Genomic DNA, 24,846 nt, shown 5'->3' on the forward strand with positions numbered 1-24,846 from the left:
AAGGCATTGAGTTCAGAAGGGGAATTGCTCTGGCATCTTTCTTTTGGGTTCAACAGATATTTAATTTCAGCTTAAGAGTAGAATTTACAATATTTCAGATCCTGTGCAAGGCACTGAGGATAAATGAGCAAATAACATAAATGGTTCCTGCTGTCATATTTATACACTACTGAGAAAGGGAAATATTTTAAAAAGTAATTAAACAATACATTAAATAAATGATACAAATTATAAATTCAAGGTGTTGTGTTAGGATACAATTTTACTTAACCTGAGAACTCATGCAAATGAAAGAGATAGGTAAAGTAATAATGGAGAAGACAGGAGAAAAACCAGAAAGGACCTTGTGATTCCTGATGTTCTTATTAGGTTCTGTGAATTTTATAAGGTCTTTACATTTTTTTGCTTTTACTTCCATGAAAGCCTACTATATTATTTTGCCCTTTTTAAAAGAACATCTCTTTTGTAATGATAATTATCAGCTGAAGTACATTAACATAAAATGATTTTAAATTACTTAATAGAGATTGATCATCATCATAAATATGACAAAATATGGCTGAAAAATGTAGTTTTGTTGGCTAATGAGAAAAGACCAAAAGCTAGTGTGTATATCATATCAACACTGATGCAGAAATATGAAACAGGTCTATGTTACATATCAAATATATATACACCAAATATTAAAAGTTCATTTATATTAATATAGTGAAAATAAGCAATAAAGACTCTTAAAATAATTATTTCCACTGTAATATTTGAATATGCTTATAAATTAATTTGACTAAACAAAATAATTAAATGATTTTAAGGTTTATTTTTAAAAACAAGTGTTAATACTGAAGACACAAATGTTAGTATATCAAGGTAAAAAAAACTAAAAACACATATAAAATGTAAAAGGAAAATATATCCCCTCAAATCTAAAATTAGTTTAGTTTCACTAAAATATCACCAGTCGTATTAAAGACGAAACAACATAGATTTTACCCATTTTGAATGTTTCTAATTTTTATCATTAAGTATGATGCTTGCCATACACAGGTTTTTATCAGTCAAGGAAGTACCATACTTTTCATTCCAAATTTGCTAAGAAATTTGTTTATTTTTTTAAACAAACAATCTAAAGAATAGGAATTCATTTAGAATTTAGAATTATTTTTTAATTTTTATTGATTATGAATTTTGAAGTCCAAATTTAATGTTAGAAATAAAGCAGTTTCCATTGAAGTGATTCTGAGACAGGGGGACTAAAAGAGAATAGAACAAAAAGCCACTAAATTCAAGAAGGCAAACGAAATGAGAGGCCAGGGATTTGGAAGCAACGGGTTGACCAACGACAGGAATTAAAGTAGAAAGGAAGCTCATGAACTCATTACATAAGACTTCAAGGAATTTGGAGGGGATGTAAGATCAAAAATTTAAAGTAAGGGACAGCTCTATCAGGAATAAGGAGATAAAACCCTGAATGGATTGGCAAGGAAATACAGATAACCTCACCTATCATTAATAGATGAATGGAACAAGATGACCTAAGGACTTCAACAGGAAAAACCTAAAAAAGTTTTAATAGACGCAAACAAATAAAAGTACAGAGAAATGATGTACGGTAAAACTCCATGATAATACAATTCAGATAAAATTGAAAATTAACTCCTTCACCTAGCCCCTGTTCTCAAAAGCAGGGCAGGCTAAGGTTCTTACGGGAGAGACAAGTAGTTGGAAATTATTGCCCATGATTTCACTTTCTCACTTCAGGATATGATCAATTGTATATGGGATTTTTACTGTCTTTACTTTTATGCTTTTTGTAACATTACTGATCAAATGAAAATATCATTTGATATGTCCTACATTTAACACAAGTGAATTTTTGGTGAGATTTTATTGTACCAGTAACTGTTCTGCACATGGCTTGCTGTCTAAGATTCCCTTGTATGTTATACTATAAATAATCATGTATATGGTATAAGAGGGCAGCACTTCAAGAGATGTGAAGTAGAGAAGGATAAAAGGAAGGAATATAGACTTTAAAGAAAAAGGAAACCCTTCAATAGCTCTGATGAAGGCAAAAGAAAGTCACTAGTAACAGAAAGTCAAATAGGTCATCTTGTTAATGTCTATTTTATCAAAAATGAACATTTTTCTCTTCTAAGATGAAGGAAAATGCACTCCTTGTTATCTCTTACTAGACTGTTTAGTTGTTTAAAAATACATACTAAAAGAATGAAAGAAAAGAGTTGAAAAAGCACACAAATATAATTCAATTTTCTGTAGAGATAATAAGGAAGGAAAACATCTAACTTGGATAAATAAGAATTTTAGAATTAAAATCATTACACCCCATCTGATATACTGACCACTCTTTCACTCTAAAACCTGATGGTTTAAGGAAGAATCAAGGGATCATAAAGAATTCATAGCATTAAATTATCATATTATCTTTCTCTTCAACAAAATAGTGACTTCATCTTTGCTGGAAAAATCTACTTAAATTTCAAAAAGAAAACCTCTTAATTATTTTGTAAATCTTGAATAAATAAAGAATAGAAACAAGTTCCCAAAATTCTTCTTCTTTTTTTTTTTTTTTGAGACAGAGTCTCGCTCTGTTGCCCGGGCTAGAATGAGTGCCGTGGTGTCAGCCTAGCTCACAGCAACCTCAAACTCCGGGGCTTAAGCGATCCTCCTGCCTCAGCCTCCCGAGTTGCTGGAACTACAGACATGCGCCACCATGCCTGGCTAATTTTTTCTATATATATATTTTTAACCAAAATTCTTAACCTAAGCATTTATTTGCAGGAAAATAAATTTTCTTTTTGACTTGGATTTGAAATCATAGAAATTTGTCATACTTCTTACTATTAGACCCTCTCCTAAAAATACTTTATTAATAGTATTAAATCAATAGTTGGTCTCAGTTTTTTAAGAAAGTGGTTGAGTTTACTTTAAACTTCTACATTGTACTTCAATCAAAGCTTGGTTTAAATATTCAAGGAAGTCACAAAAATCAGCAGTGTCAGTATACTATATAAAGTACTTTACCTCTAGGCAGTCATTGAAAAGGAAGAGAGTTACTTGTTCTCCTCTGTCACAGGGGTGCTCACCTAGAGAAACTGTTTCAATTCGTTGTACTAAGCTTCGGTGAGAAGATAAAAGGTTAGCCTATATAGATTGAAAATATGAATAAAAAAGATCATTTAGTATCAAGTAATTTTTAAGAAGTTGTAGTTTCAAAGAAAGTGGTGCCAAGATTCTGTTTACATTAAAACTATAGAAACCTCATTAACAAGAAAGAGAAAATAAATTCACAATTGTCAAAAAAGAATACTTACCGGGCATCCATCTACTTCATAAACAACATCAAAAATTTGCTTTTGAGCTTCTGTTTTTCTCTTATCCTCATTAATATGCCTGAAAATTAATAGTTATTTTTAAAACAGAACATGAAAACTGATAACAAATCTCACGTCACAAAAAAAGGTCCTTTCATGTAAATCTGTCTTAATTTTGATAAGAGAATCATTTAAAATATTCCTGAAAATATCCCACTACATTAAATAAAAATTCCATTGAATCCTTCAGAAAAGTACGTTTTACTATTATATTATACTCCTTACAGTGTTTCTTTACTCACTACACACTTTATAAAATACATTAAACCTATACAAACCTCAGATAAATAAACAAAATTTTGAAGTTCTAAATATAAGTTCAATTATGGTTTTATGCAAGTCTTTTCCAAGTCATATGCTAATCATTTCACTGAAACAAAAACTAAGATGAATGCTTCCAGACAAAGTGGAATAAGAGGAAATAGATTTACTCTTCTGCCTGAAACAACTAAAAAAAGAAGCAGTGTTCTCAAGACACTTTTTTTTTTTAAAGGAATAAGTAAAGATGCCAGAGTTCACAGAAGAGGGTGGCACAAACGGCCCTCCCGGGTTTTGGCACCAAATGTAAGGTTTTTTTGGATTGGCCAGCGCGGGAGAAAGAGGAGCAGAGTTGAAAGGGTAAGTAAAGAGGCTTTATTGGAGCGCTGCCGAGTGAGGATAACGGGTTCTGAGTGGGGCGAGGGCGAGAGAGAGAGAGAGAGAGAGAGAGAACTGAAAAGTCGCCTCAAGACACTCAACATTGATTTCTGTGAGAAAGGAAACAAGGCAAGCCCTACAATTGTCCTGCCTTACAACTTAGAGAAAGTTTCCTCCATGAGTAAAGAACACAGGTAGTCCCAGGTATATCCCTAAGTAAAAGAAGCAAAGATGGCAGTCCAGTGAGGAATGGTGGCTAGTTTGCAGAAGAGATTACTGGGAAAAGAGAGCTGCACAGAGAGAACTCCACAGATCTGCAGAGGGATGGCTTCCTTGTGTACTCAGTTGAGAACTCATCATTGCATGGGTGTAAGGAAAGGGAAAGAAACATCCAAAAGATTTAGAGGTAACAGTGTCCAGTGCTTACATGGCACGGAACAGTGACATCAATCAAAGTAGAAAAACTCAAGATTCATGTGCCATAGAGTATTAAAAAAGGTCTTGCCTCAATAGTGGGAAAAATTAACTCTAGACTAAATGCTATGCTGATCTTGCCTAGCAAAGTTTAAGAGCAAGCTGTGAAAAGATCAAATTGTTTGCAAGTAACTTAACAGCATCCCAGAAAAAATCTCAAGTTTATTGGAATATAAAAATATCTAGTACTCAGAAAAATAAAACTGACAATGTCTAGAATACAAGAAAATAATACCAGGCATGCAAAGAAACAGGAAAATATGACTCATAATGAGGAAAAAAACCTGCAAGTGATACAGACGATAGAATCAGCAAATGATTTGAAGTTATTATACCTACTTCGTAGGTTCAAAAAACTATAGGAAAGATTGAACATATTAAGCAAAGATAATAGAACATATTTTTAAAAGACCTAAATCAGTCATCTAGAGATGGAAGCTACAATGTCTTAGATGAAAAATACACTGGATGAGAATAACAGCAGATTAAACACTGTGAAAGAAAAGATTAGTAAAATTGAAGACAGCAATAGTGTCAAAGTCAGAGATAAAATTTAGAGATGAATATCTAAAATTAGCATTTTATTTTGGGAAGGAAGAACTGTATTTTGGGCCATATACACAGCCTGGGTGGTCTTTGGTATGTTCAAAGAACAAAAAGAAGGTTGGGACTTCTATTAGAAAGAGAAATGTAACTGTACTATTTATTAAGAAAGCTCAATAGCACTAGTAAAGTTTCCAGGAGCTGGCAAGCGGATCGGTGAGCTATGATGGTGGGTAAAACTAGTCTTACAGTCATGTAAGTACACTTGAGTAACAAAGAGGCCGGTAGGAAAAATTTTCTCAGGGCAGGTTTTCCTGGAGTCCAGCAGCAAGTTCCATCTTGCTAATTCCATAGGTATTAGCAATCATCACAAAGTATTGAGCTAACATTATCCTGTTGGGAAAGTTGGCTTTACAAAGATTAAACAGGAAATAAGAATAAGTCTTAAAAATCGTAATACAAAAAATAATTAAACAACATTATAAATTTAGTTATACAATGGTTTTGAACCAAGAGCACAAGCCTGAGGGCAACCAACTAAGCAAATCAAAAGACCATGGCAGAAACTGGGTGAGATCTGTTGTAATTGAGTAGTATTTTATGACTGGGTTAAATCAAAGAGAGTGCCAACTTTACAAAAGGGACCACCAGTACAATTTGAAGAAAAAGTTGTGTTAGAAATGTTGTTAAAGTTACCCATTAGGTAGATTAAAAGGATTTCTTAGGTCAGGTTTTGTCAAGTTATTTATAGCAGTTACTGATTGTGAAATTTTAATTATAGCATTATTTTGTCAAGTGAAAAAGGTAGGCATTAGGAAGGGTAAGAGTCTCATTATGATATGGAGTGTTGTTCTGATGCCTTGGAAAAAGCTTTCAACAGAATGAAAAACATCAACTTATCCTAGTTTGCAGTTTGAATATCTCCAGTTACGGCATCAGGCAGTTTAGTGAACTTTTTGTGTGCTCTATACATCAGGCACAAGACTTTTTCTCAAAATTTATCTAGTTTCAGTTTATAGGGCTTTAGGTACAAGACAGTTCCCATTTTTATTAATTTTATAGAAGAAAGTTGGATTAGAGGAACCTAGAAGAATTTAGGATCTAGTCTAGTCTATAGGTAGGTAAAAGGAACTCAAAAACAATAAACAGAGCTAAAATCTAATAACAGGTGTTGTATAGGTTTTTATGGGAAATATAACTTTTTTTTTTTTACACTGATCACATAGAAATCTCAGATTTAAAAACTTCTTGAGGCTAGGAAGCCAAACCAAAGCAGACTTTAGATTTTACTTATAGTCTTAAGGTTCCTGGGCCTGCCAGTAAATGACAGTTTTTTATTTACTCACTGAAAGGCTGGGAACTTTTGAAATCAGGCATTTTATGCATATTTTCAAATATGACATTTCAGTCAAAGCTTTGGTAGTATAACCAATGTTTTCTATTGTATTCTGCTATTAAGAGCAAGTAGATTTTTATTGGACTTCTGTAAATGACCATATTGCCATAAAAATAATCAAAAATAGTTCTTTGAATTGTGGAAGAATCAAGTAGGGAAAGAAAAACAAATTATTTTTATCTGTGTTTACAAAAGTATACTTGACCAAATTGTTGTAAATTATAGATAGCTTAAGAGAAAAAACTGTCATAAATCCAGAAAACAAAATATTTGAGTAAAGAACCATCAATGTTTCAAATAAAGTCATAAAACCATTATCTTCATCAGTTATGCAATGTTATGTAATTATTAATAAATTTTGTTCTGCTTGATTTCCATTAGTAGTTTCATGAATCCATTGGGTTTCTTAAATTAGAGCTCTGGAAATGTTTATTTAGTCCACTGATCTTAAACTTATTAGAAACCTGTACTTAAGAGTACTTGTCAACAAGTCTTTTTCATGAATCTGAACATAAATGTTTCTAGAGAAGAATTCAAAACATAAGTGTGGATAAAAAAAACTTAGAATAGCCATGGTTAAAAACTCTTATGAAAGTTTACAACTGACAAGGAAATGCTATTACATATAGCATTTAAGATAACCAAAATTATTACTAAAAATATATTAGGTTTCTATGAATTTATATAATTTTTGAAACATTTATATCAACAATATACTCATAACTGCAGCTAAAAGAAGTATCATCTATCACTGGACAATTTTTTATATAATTTACCAAATAAACCTAACCATTTAACACATTGACTGCCACACTAGAAAAAAAAATTTTTTTCCCTCGGGCCACAGTGTTTTATTATGAAAATAGAACAAAAACTCCAAAAACAAAATGATTCTTTCTAATTTAATGAAAATTTTGTTATTTTTAATTCTTTTCTGTGCATGAGTTATATGCAACTTGAAAAATAGTTCATAAGGGTAAAGGTAAAGAGACGTGTGAGTTATATATGCTTCATGAGGCCCCACGCTCAAAACTATCATGAGTTAAATACAACTCACATGGCAGTTAATGTGTAAATATTTCTACAAGAGAAGAGATGTATCTTTAGATGCTTTCCAAGGGCCTACCTCGAAAATCTCAGTTAATTTTAAGTTAAAAAGACTTAAATTAGAATTTGATTTTGAGGAAGCTTGTCAAAGATGTTAAAAGTCTCAAAACAAACAAACAAACAAACAAAAAGTCTCAAAACACTTGATCAAAATAGGATCAGAGGTCACTTGTGAAGTAATAGTCATTTATATAACCAGAGTGATAACCAAAAGACTTTAAAAGCAATACAGAGAACTACCTACGTGGATTAAAAAAAAAAAAAAAAACACCTTTTTAAAGCTGAGGGCATTTTTTTCCTCCAGGTAATCAAAAACCTACTAAAGGCAACACAGGAAATCATCTTGATGAAATGTAAATTCTTTGTTTCTTAGGTCAGCTACCAAAAAGGTAAAGAAACACCTTCTGTAGTATGATTGTTTCTCCTTAGCAGAAGCTCATTTAGATAACCTCAAAATTGAACCTGAAGAAAAGGATAACCAAATTTAAACAGACACAAGAAGAATGTTACACAATGAGTATAACAATTCAGACAGATCAAGAAAAACCACAAGTACAGAACCAAGGCCACAAATACAAAACCAAGGCCTTCAAGATAAACATTTTAGTGTCAGACAGTAACAATAGTTGGAGCCAGAGAAAAAAATTGCAGAAGCAGCCAAGCTGAAGAAACACATTATCATCCCAAGGTTTCTCAAGGGGAGAAAAAGCTAAAGACAGTGAGTGATATATGACCTCTTAAGATACAGCAAATGTGTGCTGCAAGATACAGCAAAAGTTGAATCTCTGAGATATGAATCTGAGAAATTTCAAAAGGAAAACTCTACCATAAGAATAAAATCATTTTAGATGAAGAGGACATTTTTAACCTGAATCAAGGGAAATTAAACAGATCTCAGGAAAAAAATGGGGCAAAAAATAAAAAGTGTCTGCAGTTTAGAAGATGGCTATTAAAGAAACAGATTTTAGAATTAAAAATGAAAACATCTTGTAATTTTATTAAGAGCACATCAATACTTCAAGAAAACCTCGGCCCGGCGCGGTGGCTCACGCCTGTAATCCTAGCACTCTGGGAGGCCGAGGCGGGTGGATCGCTCGAGGTCAGGAGTTCGAGACCAGCCTGAGCAAGAGTGAGACCCCGTCTCTACTAAAAATAGAAAGAAATTATATGGACAACTAAAATATATACATACAAAAAATTAGCCAGGCATGGTGGTGCATGCCTGTAGTCCCAGCTACTCGGGAGGCTGAGGCAGGAGGATCGCTTGAGCCCAGGAGTTTGAGGTTGCTGTGAGCTAGGCTGAAGCCACGGCACTCACTCTAGCCCGGGCAACAGAGTGAGACTCTGTCTCAAAAAAAAAAAAAAAAGAAAAAAAAAAAAAAGAAAACCTCATTGTTTTAAACAAAGGATTTTGGTACTGTATCAGTGAACACCTGACACCAATGTTTAATTTTTAGAAAAAAATTAGAATTTCTTTCCAATTCCAGCCAACCTGAACACATAAGCCTTCCTTTATAAAACTTACCCTTCATAAATCCTCTTTGACTTATTTATACCTTTCATCATTTTCTTAAACCCCCAGTCTTAGTCCTATAATTTTTTTGCACATTGGAACAACCAATCATTTTACATTAGGACAAAAAGCTATCACATAAGAGTATCTTTTAATGGAATTATTTTTTTAACTTTTTTTAACCAAAAATACATCTTTATATCCATAACTTTCTTTAAAACATCTCTCTCTCTCACTTACTGGGTTTTTTTCTCTTGTATTTATTTTCTTCTTAAATTTATATTTTGAAACAGCCTTTAAATAACCTCCAAATTAGACAAAATTATTTTGTAATAAAAAAATTTGTCTTTTTATAATTTACATATTAATAGATCTAAATGTTTAGTATTTTTATAAAATGTAAGAAGCCAAGAACATTTATTCAGTGATTGGTTTTAGTTTTTTATCGTATTTAGATATAACCCAGACATTTAATACGACATAACTTTAAGATTTCAAATTACATGTAATGTCTATTTATAAATGTTTATCCCATTTACAATTACATAATTTAGTCTACAGCCATACCACCCTGAACCAGATCTCATCTGATCTTGGAAGCTAAGCAAGGTTGGGCCTGGTTAGTACTTGGACGGGAGACAATTACCTAATTTATTTTTTAACAATTATACCTAGATTACTAATGAAAGTTGAGATATTAGAGCTAGTCACTATTTTAAGTTAATTTTTTATTAATCAATCTTATAGCCTGTTAATATCAGGTGTTTTCCTAAGAACCTTAAAGTTAAATACATAGGTATGTTGTCAATAACTTTGAAGATACAGTTGTTTTATTAAATCAACAATATTATTCTCACTTATCAAAGAATTGCACAAAAACCATTGTTGCAGTCTGCATTTATAGCTTCATGCCCTCAAAACATCTAGCAGACACTAATTTAAAACTGTCCAATAAAACTAAGTAAAAATTTATGTTCACAATTTTGAAGACATTTTAAATTTTATCTTAGTAACAATTTTAAAACCAATTCATTTATCAAAGATTTGCATAAGTCATATAAACTAAAAATTTTTTTAATTGGGCTTACTATATTTTATATGCATGTTCATTCATTTAAACCAATGGAATAGAATAAAGTTTCTTAACACGATTTCTGACTATGCCAGATTTTATTACGTAGACACAACATATATTAATAGACTAATACATGTACATATATGTAAACACACACACACACACACAAAAGATCTTATAGTGTTTATTTTAGAATTTTAGTAACAAGATAGTAAAACATAAACTCATCAGTTTATAAGACAGTTGGATCGAAATGATATTTCTGCCAGGCGTGGTGGCTCACACCTGTAATCCTAGCACTCTGGGAGGCCGAGGCGGGAGGATCGCTCGAGGTCAGGAGTTCGAGACCAGCCTGAGCAAAAGCGAGACCCCCGTCTCTACTAAAAATAGAAATAAATGATTTGGAAAGCTAAAAAATATAGAGAGAAAAAATTAGCCAGGCATGGTGGCACATGCCTGTAGTCCCAGCTACTTGGGAGGCTGAGGCAGTAGGATAGCTTGAGCCCAGGAGTTTGAGGTTGCTGTGAGCTAGGCTAACGCCATGGCACTCTAGCCTGGGCAACAGAGCAAGACTCTGTCTCAAAAAAAAAAAAAAAAACCAAATGATATTTCTTTCATAATAAAAACAAAACAAACTAGAAATAAGAGGGGACTTCTTCAGTCTGATAAAGGTAATCTACAAAAACTCATACATGGTAGGGAAACACTGAATGCTTTCCCTTTGAAATCAAGAATAAGACAAAATGTGCACTCAAATCACTTCTGTTTAACATTGTACTGCAGCTTCTAGCCAGGGCAATTAGGTAAGACAATAAAATAAAAGGCATCTAGCTTGGAAAGGAAAAAGTAAAACTATCTCTATTTGCAGATGACATAATCTTATTTATAGAAAATCTTAAGGAATTCACTAAAAATAAATTAGAATAAACAAGTTCAGGAAGGATGTAAGGCACAAGATCAATATATAAAAGTCTATTGTATTTCTATACGTTCACAATAATCAACCCAAAAATGAAATTAAGAAAGTAATTCCATTTACCATAGCAGCAAAAAGAATAAAATACTTCAGAAACAGACAAAACCCCACAAAGCTTATGCTCTAACACTATAATATATAGTTGCAATTAGAGAACTAACTATTAATAAGTGGAAATAAACGTTCCCAGATCAGAAGACTTAATACTGCTAAAATAACAATACTTCCCAAATGGATCTACAGATTGAATAAAATCCCTACTCAAATTACCCAATATTTGTAGTTGCCGTTGCTTTTTAGAAACTGACAAGATGATTCTAAAAACCATATGCAAATTTAAGGGACTCAAAATAAGAAAAATAATTTTGACAGGGAAGAACAAAGATGGAAGACACTTCCCAATTTCAAACTTGAAGCAAAGTAATGAAGGCTGTGTGGTACTGACATAAGCATGGACATAGATCAATGATATAGAACTGAGAGTCCAGAAATAAACTCTTACATTTATGGTTAGCTGATTTTCAACAAAGGTACAAAAATAATTCAGGAGAGAAAGAATTTTTTTTCAACAAATAGTGCTAGAACAGATTTCCATACTTAAAATACTAACTTTGATCCATACCCTATATATAAAAACTAAATCAAAATAAATCATAGACCTAAGTGATTTTTACCTAAACACTAAAACTATCAACTTTCTTGAAGAAAACAGGAAAAAGTCTTTGTGAACTTGGGTTAGACCAATATTTCTTAGATAAAGTGATTAAGTACCAACCATTTTAAAAAATTAATAAATTAGACTTCAAAACAGTTTCTTGCCTGTTTTTACAAGAAACTGTTAACAGAAAGAAAAAACAAGCCACAGGAGAAAGTATTTGTAAGTCACATGTCTGACAAATCCTTTTAACTAAGAACTCTCAAAATTCAATTATAAGAAAACAACCCAAATTTTAAAATGAATAGACAAAAGATTTGAAAAGGCATATCACTAAAGAAGATAACATGATACCAAAAAACCACATGAAAAGATGCTCAATATCATTTGTCATTAGGAAAATGCAAATCAAAACTACAGTGAGTAGTTTACATACATCTATTATACATCTATTAGATTGTCTATACATCTATTAGATTGTCAGAAATTAAAATGACTGACATTTTATATATAAATACACACACACACACACACACACCCCCCCCAACAAGTATTGGGTACAGACATGTAGACTCTGGAACTCCACACATTGGTGGGAATACAAAATATCACAACAATCTTGGAAATAGTTTGGCAGGTTCTTAGAGAATGTTATACATAATACACCTACCATCTAACCTCACCATTCCTATTCCTAGGAATTTATCCCCGAGAAATAAAAGCATATGTCCAAATAAAGACTTTTTCACAAATGTTCATAGCAGCTTTATTTAGAATAGCCAGAAACTGGAAACAATCAAAATGTCCATCAGCATGAAAATGAATAAACTGTGATATAGCCACACAATGGAAAACAACAGAAATAAATGAACTATTGAAATAAGCAAAATAAGAAATAATCTCAAAATAATTATGCTGAGTAAAAAAGCCAGAGAAAAGAGACTATACCATCTGATTCCATTTAAATAAAATCCTAGAATGTACATATAAGTATACCTCATTTTACTGTGCTTCACTTTATTGAGCTTCCCAGATACTGCATTTTTTACAAACTGAGGATTTCTATCAATCTTGAATAAAGAAAGTCTATTGGCGCCATTTTTTCAAAAACACATGCTCACATCATGTCTGTCACATTTTGTTAATTCTTCTAATATTTCAAACTTTTTCATTATTATAATCTATCATAATGATCTATGATCAGTGATCTTGGACATTACTATTATATTGTTGTGGGATGCAAGGAACAGTGCCCAAAAAAGACATCGAACTTAATCAATAAATATATGTGTTCTGAGTCCTCCACTAAACAGCCATTCCTCCAACTCTCTCTCTGTCTTTGTGCCCCCTGTTCCCTGAGACAATATTGAAATTAGGCCAGTTAATAATCCTATAACGGCCTTTAAGGGACAACTGTATATATAACCCTTTCAGCAGCACCAGAAGGTGGTATTATTATTACTGAGCATTATCCTCTCAAATAAGAGAGAGGTCTTTGATGGACCCTCTCTCTGGAGCTAGTAAAGTTTTTCTCAGATATCCTATGCAAGTATTTTAAAAAAACTCTTTCATATAGAAGCACCTCTTGGAATATCAGAAATCATTTAATTATATCTATTAAATGCACTAATATGTAAAACTCAAAGAGTTGAAGTGCTTTCCCATGAGGCATAACAGTTAATGGCAACAGTTTTCTACTCTGATCATAATAGAAGATTATTTCTGATCAGATCAGACCTATCTCCAAATTAGACCTAGAGTAAAACAGCCTAAGATTAATGATCAAGCTCTCCAAATCAATTTCATTGAATTTGTATTTTTTATACATCACTAGCCAATCCTGCTAATTCCATAAAATTCTAGGTAAAAAACAAAAAGTGAAAAGTAAAAGTGAAAATATACATTTTCATTTAACATGGTCAAATTCCCAAGTGACATGTAGGCAGTTCATATAAATATGAAGACAAAAATAAGCTATGACTGGAAGTAAATTAAGAAAATGTCTATTTATGCATTTGTAACATTTTCAAGATTCCAAGTCATTATTATTCTATCTAATATTTTAATACCTTCAGAAGTAAATATTTTGATTAATCAATGTATTCTTATAATACTTGTCATCATTTTAATGTGAAACTACACTATTAGAAAAATATTTCAGATATTACTTTACAAAAATTTGCCATTGATATTTTTCTCTCCATTTATGACTCTAATTGTTCTATCAATTCCATTCTAAATCTAAGGAACAATCAAAAATTGAAATAATGTACTTACGTCATTACTTCCTTTAGTGATCCAATAGCTTTTTCTAAAGTGCTTTTGTCAGGATTTTCATCAGCTGTATGTTTCTTAAGATCTATAATAATAAAATGGTTTTTCCATGATTAAAAAGAATTCAGTGCTTCCCCATCTATGACTTAAAAATGCCATCCATCTTGATATAAGCTGATTAATTTTTAAAGATAATATTCAATCTTTACTTAACCAAAACTAAACAGTTTTAGGCAATGTTCCCTAAAAAGATCTCTTATTGCATACATGTTAAGGTTTCCACATTTTTTACTGAGTAAATTTTCAGAATACATAACAGATTTTCTTACACTGCTGTCCTAGAGTCCTCAAATCCTCTCCATGGTGCTGAATGAAAACACATGATCTTCAAATAGCTCAGAAATGATTACACATTTTATATTTCATATTGGGGCCCATAGCTACATGACAGAGAGCATTTGGTGTCCTTAAGCACAGGTTTTGTTATTTTAGAGATTCCTACTTAATAGATGAACTCTTCTTACCCAGATTGTTTATTATGTTCCCTCTGTCACCCTCAGCACATTCTTACCAAACTGAGGCTCAATCTAGTACCATGTCCACCTAATTGTTTATGTGGAATAACAGGAATAAAACTCAGAAATCAAGTTCATTTTAGTCATGACAACATTTTATGGATTTCTGTAAGTCCTTAATGAAACAATAATGAAGATAAGAAGATCAAAAAAAAATACAATCTTTTGGAAACTTGTAAGTTTATTCATATATTCTCCTTTTAATATGTAAAATAGGATAACTTTAAAGAGTAGGGAAATCATTTTATAGGCTGGTAATTCTCAATTACATTAGATAACCTAAAGAAAACAAAAATGTCAATTTTTTTAGTTGGTACAATAATTCATGCACTAATCGAAGTATTTTACAGAAAAAAATAGATTAAACAGTCACAAAATTAGCCTCCTTGTCTGCTATACATAGTACTACTGTTAAAGTTTAGGTATCAAAATGCTTTATTACAGACTTATTCCTCCTTATAATTGAGTTTTCATACTTAACTAAAAAAATAAAAATAGAAACTGACATGTTCTAAAAACACTAATCAGCTAAATGTAAAGGAATATACATATGCTTTTCTATAACCACAGGCAAAATTTATTTATAACAACTCTCTACTATAAAATTCCCTTCTATTGATATCTATAGTTTAAGCTCTAGAATAAATAGTTATGTTTCAAGAGTATTCTGAACAATCTAAGGCAAAAAAAATAAGCAGAAGACCAAGTATACAAAATTTTACTAAAATTCAGAAAAAGACTAAAAAAACTTGTTATCTATGAATCAGTTCTCTCCTTGTGATTTTGTGGGTGACTTTTGTAAATACTTGGATATAAACTGATTTTGAATTACTGACACACCATGAAATGTAAGACTTTTAAATGGAAAGACAAAAGTACTTATAATCACAGTCAATGTAACTGGTATCAGAACAAATAAAGCATTTCAGGCCAGACTGAATTTTTGTAGTGCCAGTAACTATTTTTTAATATTATCCATAAAGATGTTTACTATGTAAAAGATAGATATAAACTTGAATGCTGAAATCTAAGAAACTACAAAAATGAAAATAATTTTAACTTTTTTAGAAAAAAACAGTTCTAAGAAATTATCTAAAGTAGTCTGAAAACAGATTAGACAAGTACCATTTAAAAGTAATGCAACACTGGGTAACCTCTGTACTGGTCGGATAAGAAGTTCAACAAGGCTTTGCCGTCCACATTCTGGTTTAGCTTGGTTTATCTGAAAGGAATTAATTTATTCAACAACTTAAAAAAAGGTTTACTGCAAAGATTAAACACCCTACACTTATTAGACTAGTGTCCCTGATAAGAACTAATAGAGAAGAGGTGGATGTTGGTTACTCTCTGGCAAATTACTGGGGTTGAATAATCTTCCAGGGCCAAAAATGACCTCTTGGCCAGCCAAGGGTTAACACTTTCACAGAAAGTGAGTTCCTCTACACACCCCATATATCTCATCTTAAGTTTCTCTTTAGTCTACATCATTTACAAGAAAAAAATTTTTAAAATATTAATTATGCTGATACCATTGGATAAACAACGTAAGGCACCTATAAGGGAAAAAAAATCATTAAAGGTGAAACAAAATTTCACTGGAAAATCTGTAGGTGTTTTTGAGAGCTAACATATATATAACTTTTTTTTTCTTTTTTTAAATAACTACATAAAACATTCTGATTCACTCAGCTGCCTCTTGGTTCCTACTACCTAATATATCAAAATTCTAAAACTAAACATCATTGTCACTCACAGGTATAACTAAAATTAACAGATTAACATTAAGCTGTTCTTACATGGACACATTTTTGCCAAAGTTATAATCTACTTAACTTTTTCATAATTTTAATAAATTCCTTCAGAAATGATTCTCAGATTTTTATTTGAAAGAAATATATATTACCTTGAGAAAAGCATGAAATCTTGGTTTCTGTTTTTCACATTTAATAATTGTTTCCTTGCTCATTTCAAAAAAGTTTACAAAGGGAGGGTAGGTTTTTACCAAATCTTTTGACTAGAAAGAATAAAGACGGAAAAAACCCATTAATTGGTTACGCAAGTCACCATTAAAGACAGTGAAACAATCTGACATATGGGTGCAAAAAAAAGTCTAAGATAAAGCTTTTAAAAATAAGTTTTTTCTCGAATTATACACAAAAATTTATCTTAGAAACTTCTTAGTAAAGACTTAATTGTTAAACAAAATGCATCAATTGGTAGATAAGCATAAAAACTAAAAAGTAGGCCAGGTGCGGTGGCTAGAGCCTGTAATCCTAGCACTTTGGGAGGCTGACGCGGGAGGACTGCTTGAGCTCAGGACTTCGAAACTAGCCTCACAGCAAGGGTTGAGCCCCCATCTCTACCAAAAGGAAAGGGAAAAAAAACCCAGCCGGGCATTGTGGTGCAAGCCTGTAGTCTCAGCTACCAGGGAGAGTGAGGCACAAGGATCGCTTAGAGCCCAGGAGTTGGAGGTTGCAATAAGCTCCAAAGACACTGCTCCATTCTACCCAGGGCAATGGAGTAAGACTCCTGTCTCAACAACAACAGTAACAACAAAAAAAACCAAAGCAACAGAGCACCCCTCCTCACAACCCCCCACCCCTCTATATTAAAATGAAAGAAATAAAACTGAAAATAAAGACCCAGAAAGAAATAAAAGTATATTAAAGCCTATTGTATTGACACAAACATGACAAAGAAAACTTCTGTAAGATCATAAAATGGCAATTCAATTAGATCTGATCCATATAGAATCCAAGAGCATACTATTATTTATTAAAGAATCCAAACCACCATTAAAAGATCAGTTTTATTATCTAAAAATGCAAGCAAGAAAAGGAAAAATATCTTGGCAAAATGGAAACTAATGGGTATAAAAAAGACATGGCAATAATTTATATATTTGGAATTCTCAGCCAACCAGACAAAAACACCTCAGAGACTATTTGATAAGGAAGAAGGTTGGCGAGAGGACTCAAAACAAAATATATGTGCCAGTACTCAAGGCACTGAAACATACAAAACTGATTCAAAGAAACTTATAAATCCTATTCATGCTAACTCATGGAAATGAATTATTTTATAAAACTTAAGTTGTGTGGTTCTCATCCTAGTAAAGAAGCAGTTCATTAGAAGTCTTTAAACAGAATGACATAATGACAGCAAAAAGTGTTATCAACTAAGAAAACAGAAAAATAAAAACTTAAGTATAGAAAATTTCAAAAAATCATTAATCTGTAGCCATTTATGAAGGGGAAATAACTTTACACATAATAAAACAATCATAGCATAGTGCAATAATTAGCACTCTTCTAATGATGATCTTGAGCTATCAAAAAAGTATCAAATTGTACATAGAAAGCATGTTTCAGAAGATAAGAATATTTCCAATATATTTTATAAACACAACCATGTCAAAGTTTTAAAACCTCTCCCATTTAAACAGGTAAATTTTACTTCTTGGCAGCCCTTGCTGAGATGATACTTTAATCTGGAAACTTAAAAAAGAAATAAAATACTTACATATTTAAGAAAAATGTCACCAATGCTTTTGCTCTCATCCCAATTAACCATGAGGTCTTCAAGGTCATCCTGAAATAGCACAAATTTAAACATTTAAGATTAAACTTGATGGCCCCTTATATATGTTTTAATATTTCCAAGATATTCATTGGCAAGAAGTGCTTTTAAAAAGTGTCTTAACTTGATGTGCAAAATAATTAATATCCCATTCTTTCTCTTCAATGAAGAATTAACTTTTTGACTACAAAGAAAATATCCTTTGAAAAATAAATAATAAAATCTAGTGTCAAGTCAATAAGACTAAGCCTAACTTCCCAATATAATGTAATAGTTGAATATCTTTTTTTTTTCTTTCTTATTTCTTTTTTGAGACAGAGTCTTGCCAGGCTAGAGTACAGTGGAGTGATCATAGCTCACTGGAACCTCAAACTCCTGAGCTCAAGCAATCCTCCTCCCTTAGCCTCCCGAGCAACCAGAACTACAGGCGTGTGCCACCATGCCCAGCTAAATTTTTCTATTTTTTTTTGCAGAGTTGGGGTCTCACTCTTGCTCAGGCTGATTTCAAACTCCTGACCTCAAGCAATCCTCCTCCCTCAGCTTCCCAAAATTGTTAGGGTTACAGGTGTGAGCCACCACACCTAGGCTTAATATCTTTTATTAATTGGTATTATTAATTACAGAAAACTACTTTCAATCTGGCAGCTGAAGCATCTTATTTAATATCAGTCATTAAAATCTATAATCTAGGCCGGGTGTAGTGGCCCATGCTTATCATCCTAGCACTCTGGGAGGCCGAGGCGGGAGGATTGCTTGAGGTCAGGAGTTTGAGACCAGCCTGAGTGATAGTGAGACCCCATGTGTACTAAAAATAGAAAAAGTTAGCTGGGCCTTGTGGCATACGCTTGTAGTCCCAGCTCCTCGGGAGGCTGAGGCAGGAGGAGGATCAGATGAGCCCAGGAGTTTGAGGTTGCTGTGAGCCAGACTGATGCCAGGGCACTCTAAGCCAGGCAACTGAGCAAGAAAGACTCTGTCTCCAAAAAAAAAAGAAAAAAAGCCTATAATCTATAACTGGGGCCAGCAAATTTTAAAGGACCCCAGATGGTAAATTTTTAAGGCTTATAAGTCATAGAGTTTCTGTGACAACTACCCAACTTTGTACCGTGGAAGGCCATAGACGATATGTAAATGAATGAGTGTGGCTGTGTTCCAATAAAACTTTTTTTTACCAAAACAAGCAGTAGGTTGGATTTGGCCCATGAACCACAGTTTCCTAATCTGTGATCAATTAAATTCCTCCTATAAAAAATTCCTCCTATAAAATTCCTCATTCTAAAATATTACATCTTTGTACAAATTTAGAAGACATTTAAAAGCTTTATAACACAAAAATCAGATGACAAAATGAAATGACATAATCTAACTGAAACTGTAAGTGATTTTAAAGTAGAAATCAATCAATAAGCTCTTACACCAGAGGTTCTCAAAGGTCATCTGAGGATTCCTGGGTTACCCTTTTAGTAGGATCCATGAGATTAAAACTATTTTCAGGCTAGGCATGGTGCTATAATCCTAGCACTTTGGGAGGCAGAGGCAGGAAGATCACTTTAGGCCAGAGGTTCCAGACCAGCCTGAGCAACATAGCAAGACCCTGTCTCTACAAAAAATAGAAAAATTAGCTGGGTGTGGTGGCTTACACCTGTAATCCTAGCTACTCAGGGACTGAGGCAGGAGGATCGCTTGAGCCCAGGAGTCTGAGGTTACAGTGAGCTATGATGACGCCACTGTGCTCTAAAGAGAGCCAGACTCTGTCTCAAAAAAAAAGAAAAAAAAAATTTTTTTCAACTATTTTCATTATAATAGTAAGGCATGATTTAACTTTTTCATTCTCTCACAAGTATACAGTAGTTTTGTAGAGGCTACATGATGTATGATAGCACAATAGACTAAATACAGAAGCAGATATAATAATCAGTCTTCTATTAAGCCAGACAGTAAAAAAAATGACAATATCACCACTCTTCTTAGCAAGTATCTTTATTTTAGAAATTGGTTTTCATAAAGAATATTATTTATGTTGCCATGTTGTTTATAATGTGCACTAAAATGAAAAAAGCAATATAATGTGCTTGAACATATTCTGTAATTCATATTTTTTTTAATCAAATAATGGGTTATTTTAAATGAATATAAAATTAGATATCCCACATGCAAAAAGATAAACTTAAGCCCTTACTTCAAAAAAAAAAACAAACTTTCAGAAGAAAACATAGGAGAAAATCTTGGGTTAGGCAAAAATTTCTTCAATATGACACCAAAATCAGAGCCCACAGAAGAAAAACTAGGTAAAATGGACTTCATCAAAATTAAAAAACTTTTGTACTTCAAAAGGACTTGCAATCAGAATTTGGAGAACAGTTACAAACTCTGTAAGAAGACAAATAACCCAGCCAAAAAATGTGCAACAGATCTAAGTGGACATTTCACCAAAGATGATATACAAACGGTTAACAACCGTGTGAAAAGATCTTTAATAAACATCTTTCATCATTAGGGAAATACAAATTAAAACAAGAAATGCTGCTTTACTCAGTAGGATGGTTATAACTTAAAAAAAAAAAAAAGATAACAAGTGCTGGCAAGAATGTGGAGAAATTGAGACCCTCATACATTACTGGTGGGAATAAAAAAGGATGGGTCCCAGCTCTTTGGAAGGCTGAGGCAGGAAGATTACTTGAGACCAGGAGTTCAAGGCCAGCCTTGGCAACATAGCAAGACTCCATCGCTAAAAAAATTAATTAAAATTTTTTTTTTAAATAATGGAAAGCCCTGGCAGTTTCTCAAAACTTTAAAATATAAAACTACCATACAGCCCAACAATTCTACTCCTAGGTGTCTACTCAAGAGAAATGAAAATGTACGTTCACACAAAGATTTGTGCACAATGTTCATAGCAGCATTATTCATAATAGCCAAAAATTGGAAATAACCTAAATGTTTATCAAGTGATGAATGGATAAAAAATTCAGTATAGTCATATAATGGAATATTATTTGATCACAAAAAGGAACAAACTACTACCATGCTACATCACAGGTGAACCTCAAAAGCATACTAAGTAAGAAGAAGAAATACATAAGATACCACATACTGTATTAATGCATTTATAATACCATATAAATATGCACTATCAATGTATAAATATTTGAAATGTCCAGAAAACGCAAATTCATAGAAACAGAAAGTAGATTAGTGACTGCCTAAGGCTGGGGCTAGGAATGAAGATTAACTATAAAATGGACATCTTATTGGGAATAGGGAGTGAAAATGTCCTAAAGCAGATTTATGGTGATGTGCACCACTTGGTAAAGTTACTCATATAATTGAATTGCATATATTAAATAGGTGAATTTAAAAACACGTAAAATGTACCTCAATAAAGCTGCTTTACATCTAAAAAAACTTTTTTTTTTTTTTTTTGAGACAGAGTCTCGCTCTGTTGCCCGACTAGAGTGCAGGGGCATCATCATATCATAGCTCACTGCAACCTCAAATTCCTGGGCTTAGGTGATCCTCCTGCCCCAGCCTCCCAAGTAGCTAGGGCTACAGGCACACCCCAACATGCTCAGCTAAATTGTTTTCTTTTCTTTTTTTTTTTTTTTTTTTGGTAGAGATGGGATCTCACTCTTGCTCAGGTTGGTCTCCAACTCCTGAGCTCAACCAATAACCTCTCAGAGTGCTAGGATTATAGGCATGAGCCACTGCACCTGACCTTAAAAAACATTTTAAAATTTTGTTTTAATTTTGAATACAGTGACTGCCAATATATAAAACCCACATAAACAAAAGAGCCTCAATTTTTAAGAATGAAAAGGTATCCTGAGACAAAATAACTCAAGAACCACTCTCCTATACTAGCAGATTCAGAAAAGTTCAAGAGGGAAAAAAACTACTTTTAATAGCATAAAAGTAAACTCAGAGCAAGACTACTTTAACAGCCCACGTGTCAAGAACTAGGATGATTTAACTATTCAAAATTACAGTTCAAAGGAAAAAAAGGAAGAAAAAGATTATAAGTGTGTCTACCCTTGGGGCAATATAATGAATTCTGGCATTGACTAGCAACATTTAAATACTAGATCTAGGGCTTGTTAGTTCTGTGACCTTGGACAAGTTACTTAACCTGTATGTGACTCAGTTTCCGATTTTGAAAAATGAGAGTAATTATTCCTACCCCATAGAGGATTAAATGAGTTAATGCTTGTAAAACACTTAGAAGAATCTCTAACTAACTAAATGACTAACACAAATTCAAACTGATACACAAGTTGGTGGCAGAACACCAAGATGAAAATCTACTTGACTTTTCAACTCTACTTTTGTTCCTCTTATTGATTTGTATAAAACAAAAAATATTTCAAAAGTACTTCCCTCTCCAATTGTTCAGAATACTAACTGGAAACAAAGGCAAACTAGCATGAAACTTTGTAGCCTCTTAAACTTTTTGAACAAATAAAGATTCCCTTGGAGTTCCCTTTAGATTTAGAATTTAACTGAAATATGATCAAAGATTTTGATAAAATACAAAATGTAAGCAATTGCTAAGTTGTATTTTCACTAACTTATAGAGCTTCTATATTTTTGTTTATAATGTGCACTAAAATGAAAAAAGCAATTTAATGTGCTTGAACATATTCTGTAATTCAGATTTTTTTATCGAATGTAGAATAAACATTAATATAGGTTATTTTGAGGAGAAAACTGATAAATTTAAGTACTATATAGGAAAAATAAGAGGAAATAAAGCTAAATTACTTTCTAAGTCAGTAGTTTAAGAATTCAGCTATACTTGTCCAAAAATTACTTTATCATAAGAGATCGACCCTAGAAACCATGGCTCTTTCATCAAAGAAAAATTATTAAAAAGATAGTACTGTTTTGTATGGTTTTGACATTTATCTGCCTATAAATGGAGAATAGAATAAATGGCCTTTAAGTCCATACAGCTTTAGAGTTTTTTGAGCAAGTCAAAATAAAAATATACAACCCAAGAGTAATAACAGTAGGAACATAAGAAAAATAGTACTAGGAATCACATCTCTATAGAAAAGATTTCATAAGGCCTTAATTATTAATTTTTAGCATTAATTGAAATAAAAAAGTAGGCAAACAACAAACATTAATAAGGCACTGGAACAAAGTGACAAATGATTCAAAGGAATAAATGAAGAAGTAAGAAGTTTTAGGTACAAAACTTATTTAGCTAATCAGAAGTACCTGAAAGATAATAAATGTACACAAACCAAAAAACATTACTATCAACCTAATATACATAAATTTACCTTTATCTTAGTATGTACATCAAAGATATCTGGGATGCTCCCAAAAATAGTCTTAATCTCTTCTGGTGCAAGAATAGGCCCACCACGTTGTCCTTCCTCTTCCAGTGGTACCTGAAATAACTAAATGAGAAAAAAGACTAATTTAAGTAGATTGTAGGAAAAAGAAAAAGCTAAAATATAGATAGCGTATGATAAAGGAGAGATGAGATGTTGACGGAGAAGAAAAAAGTAATAAAAAAATTCTCCCTAAATTTAAGAAATTTTTTCTTCTAACATTTTCTCTTTTATTCTATTTATTTGCTTATACTATTTATTTATACACTGTGTGTGCATGTATATATATATACTCTTGTCATGAAATGTTACATTAGAAGCTAGTAAAAGTTTATCACACAGTTCTACAAATCAATCATTAAAATTGTTAGTACAAGATAACCTTTTATTCAAGTCAAGGATGAAAGCAATAAGCAATCAGTTATTTCTAGACACATAATGGAAGTATTAAATGTTTTAGAAATGGTAAAACTTAGTTTAGGGGAAAGACACTGGACTTGAAGCTAGAAGATCTGTTTGTTTCCATGTTCTTGCTTGTATCAATCTAAAAAAATAAAAGAAAAAAATTCCAAGAACTAATAAATTAGTTTAGCAAGGCCACAGGATACAAGGTTAATGCACACATGTGCACACATGCATATCAATCTCACTTCTATATACCAGTAATTTACAAATGGAAAAAAAAAACTTAAAAAGCAGTATTATTTATAATAAAAAATAAAAATACCTAAGTATAAATATGTAAAACATGTATATGATGCTGATAACTATAGAATACTGCTGAAAGAAATCAAAGACAACATAAATAAATGAAGATATACAGTCAGCAACTGAAAAACTCAAACACAGTATGAATGTCAATTCTCCCCCAAATTGATCTATGGATTTAACATGTCAATCAAAGTTCTACGACTTTTTGTAGGTATAGAAAACTTGATTCTAAAATTTTATATAAAAAGCCAAAGGAACGTCTTACTATACAGCTGCAGTATACCGTATAGTATTGGTATTAGGGAAGGGAGAAACACACATACAATAACAGAACAGAATTAAAGTTGAGAAACAAACTCACACAAATATGGTAGAGTAATTTTTGGCAAAGGTGCAAAAGCAATGCAATGGAGGAAAGACAGTCTTTCAACAAATGGTATTAGAATACCATCTGCCCTAAGCAAAAAATAAACCTCAGCCTAAACATAACACCTTATATAAAAATTAACTCAAAATGGATCACAGACCCAAATATAAAACCTAAAAGTATGAAACTTTTTAGAAGAGAACACAGAAGAAAATCTTCATAAGTTAGACTTAGGTA

At 32.2% G+C, this 24,846-nt stretch overlaps 1 protein-coding gene across 1 annotated transcript in view; it reads right to left on the minus strand.

The window, feature by feature from the left end:
- Nucleotides 1-24,846, minus strand: part of ECT2 (epithelial cell transforming 2) — a 56,422-nt gene that overhangs the window by 13,968 nt on the left and 17,608 nt on the right. The window contains 7 exon segments of the mRNA XM_069472926.1: nucleotides 3,043-3,162; nucleotides 3,333-3,411; nucleotides 14,045-14,126; nucleotides 15,742-15,838; nucleotides 16,520-16,630; nucleotides 18,139-18,207; nucleotides 23,478-23,597. Of these exon segments, the coding sequence (XP_069329027.1) occupies nucleotides 3,043-3,162; nucleotides 3,333-3,411; nucleotides 14,045-14,126; nucleotides 15,742-15,838; nucleotides 16,520-16,630; nucleotides 18,139-18,207; nucleotides 23,478-23,597 (678 nt within the window).

This window comes from Eulemur rufifrons, chromosome 7, assembly GCF_041146395.1.
Source record: "Eulemur rufifrons isolate Redbay chromosome 7, OSU_ERuf_1, whole genome shotgun sequence".
In the NCBI taxonomy this organism is placed as follows: domain Eukaryota; kingdom Metazoa; phylum Chordata; class Mammalia; order Primates; family Lemuridae; genus Eulemur; species Eulemur rufifrons.